General features: G+C 39.5%; 1 protein-coding gene across 2 annotated transcripts in view; it reads right to left on the bottom strand.

Annotated features, from left to right (window-relative positions):
- chst11 (carbohydrate (chondroitin 4) sulfotransferase 11) overlaps positions 1-1125 on the bottom strand; it is a 91581-nt gene that overhangs the window by 16363 nt on the left and 74093 nt on the right. For both annotated transcript variants that reach the window (XM_014026535.1, XM_014026532.1), the window contains exon 2: positions 421-506. In XM_014026535.1, the coding sequence (XP_013881989.1) occupies positions 421-506 (86 nt within the window). The remainder of the gene's footprint in view (positions 1-420; positions 507-1125) is intronic.

Genomic DNA, 1125 nt, shown 5'->3' with positions numbered 1-1125 from the left:
CAACAGAGCTGCTTCATGGAAGAAGAACCTCAGATTAGCCTGTTAGCTTTAGCGTTATCCAGACACTTTCACCGTATATGTATTAGCTCAGTGCTACACATTCTCCTCTTGTCACTGAGGTCCTCCATCCACATGACAGAGAGGGGAACACAAAAATGACTCAGCTGCAACTGAAAATATGGATGTAGGACCTCAGTTTAGCTTGTTTTTTGCTCTTGCGCTGGGCTAATACGTATAAACCAATAAAGCGCCATCGCTAGCGCAAAGGCTAACAGGCTTAAATGTCGGCAGAAATGTCCCATATTTTGGAGGGGCTGAGATGGCAACTCTGCTTCAGCACTGGGTTCATGCAACATACTGTTGCAGCTGAGGAATTCACAATGAGATTGATGAGATGAGATGAGCATATTATTGTCCTACCTGTGAGGGGTTGTAGAGCTCTTGGAGGGCGTTGCGGGAGCCTTTCCTAAAGCTTTCATCCACCATTAAAGGGTTCCTCCTCATGACTGCAATACAGAGAAAGAGACACACGTTTTAGAGGTTTTAGAAAAGTAGTCCATTCTTCATTTCTATATRGGAAGTACTCAAGTTGCTGCGTTCAGAGATATCTAGAAACATGTTTAAGACTAGTTCAGACTAGTTGTCTAAAAATAGAAGAATGAATCAACCATAAAGAGAAATTAGAACTAGAAGTCATGTTCTTTTATTGAGATTACATTTGTGTTAAATAGAAATGCAACTTAATTTATTGCTTCAATCATTTCTTGTTTGGTCAGTCATTTGGAACAAACCACTTATCATCAAGATCAACAACCATATAAATAGATGATTTTTAATAATTTTAGAATGTAAAAAGTAAGAAGTGTAAACTTTACAACTTTATCAAGTTTTTTTCAAGCCTTGTGTTTTGTTATCCAGTCACTTTCAAATCCTCTATCTAAAACGGACCATCACCAACAAGAACAGTTGTTTCATAAAATAATTCCATTTTCTTTCTGTTTTTTTTAAATTTGTTTGGGAAAAAAGGACACGTTGGCTGTGTCCAAAACGGCAGGACGGGTCCTCCGAAGGTCGAATTTGTCGGCCGCATACGTCACAGCGCCGCGACGAAGGACGTCCAAAACG

Source organism: Austrofundulus limnaeus, unplaced genomic scaffold (genome assembly GCF_001266775.1).
Source record: "Austrofundulus limnaeus strain Quisiro unplaced genomic scaffold, Austrofundulus_limnaeus-1.0 Scaffold564, whole genome shotgun sequence".
Taxonomy (NCBI): Eukaryota; Metazoa; Chordata; class Actinopteri; order Cyprinodontiformes; family Rivulidae; genus Austrofundulus; species Austrofundulus limnaeus.
This window is presented reverse-complemented; position numbering and strand designations above follow the sequence as displayed.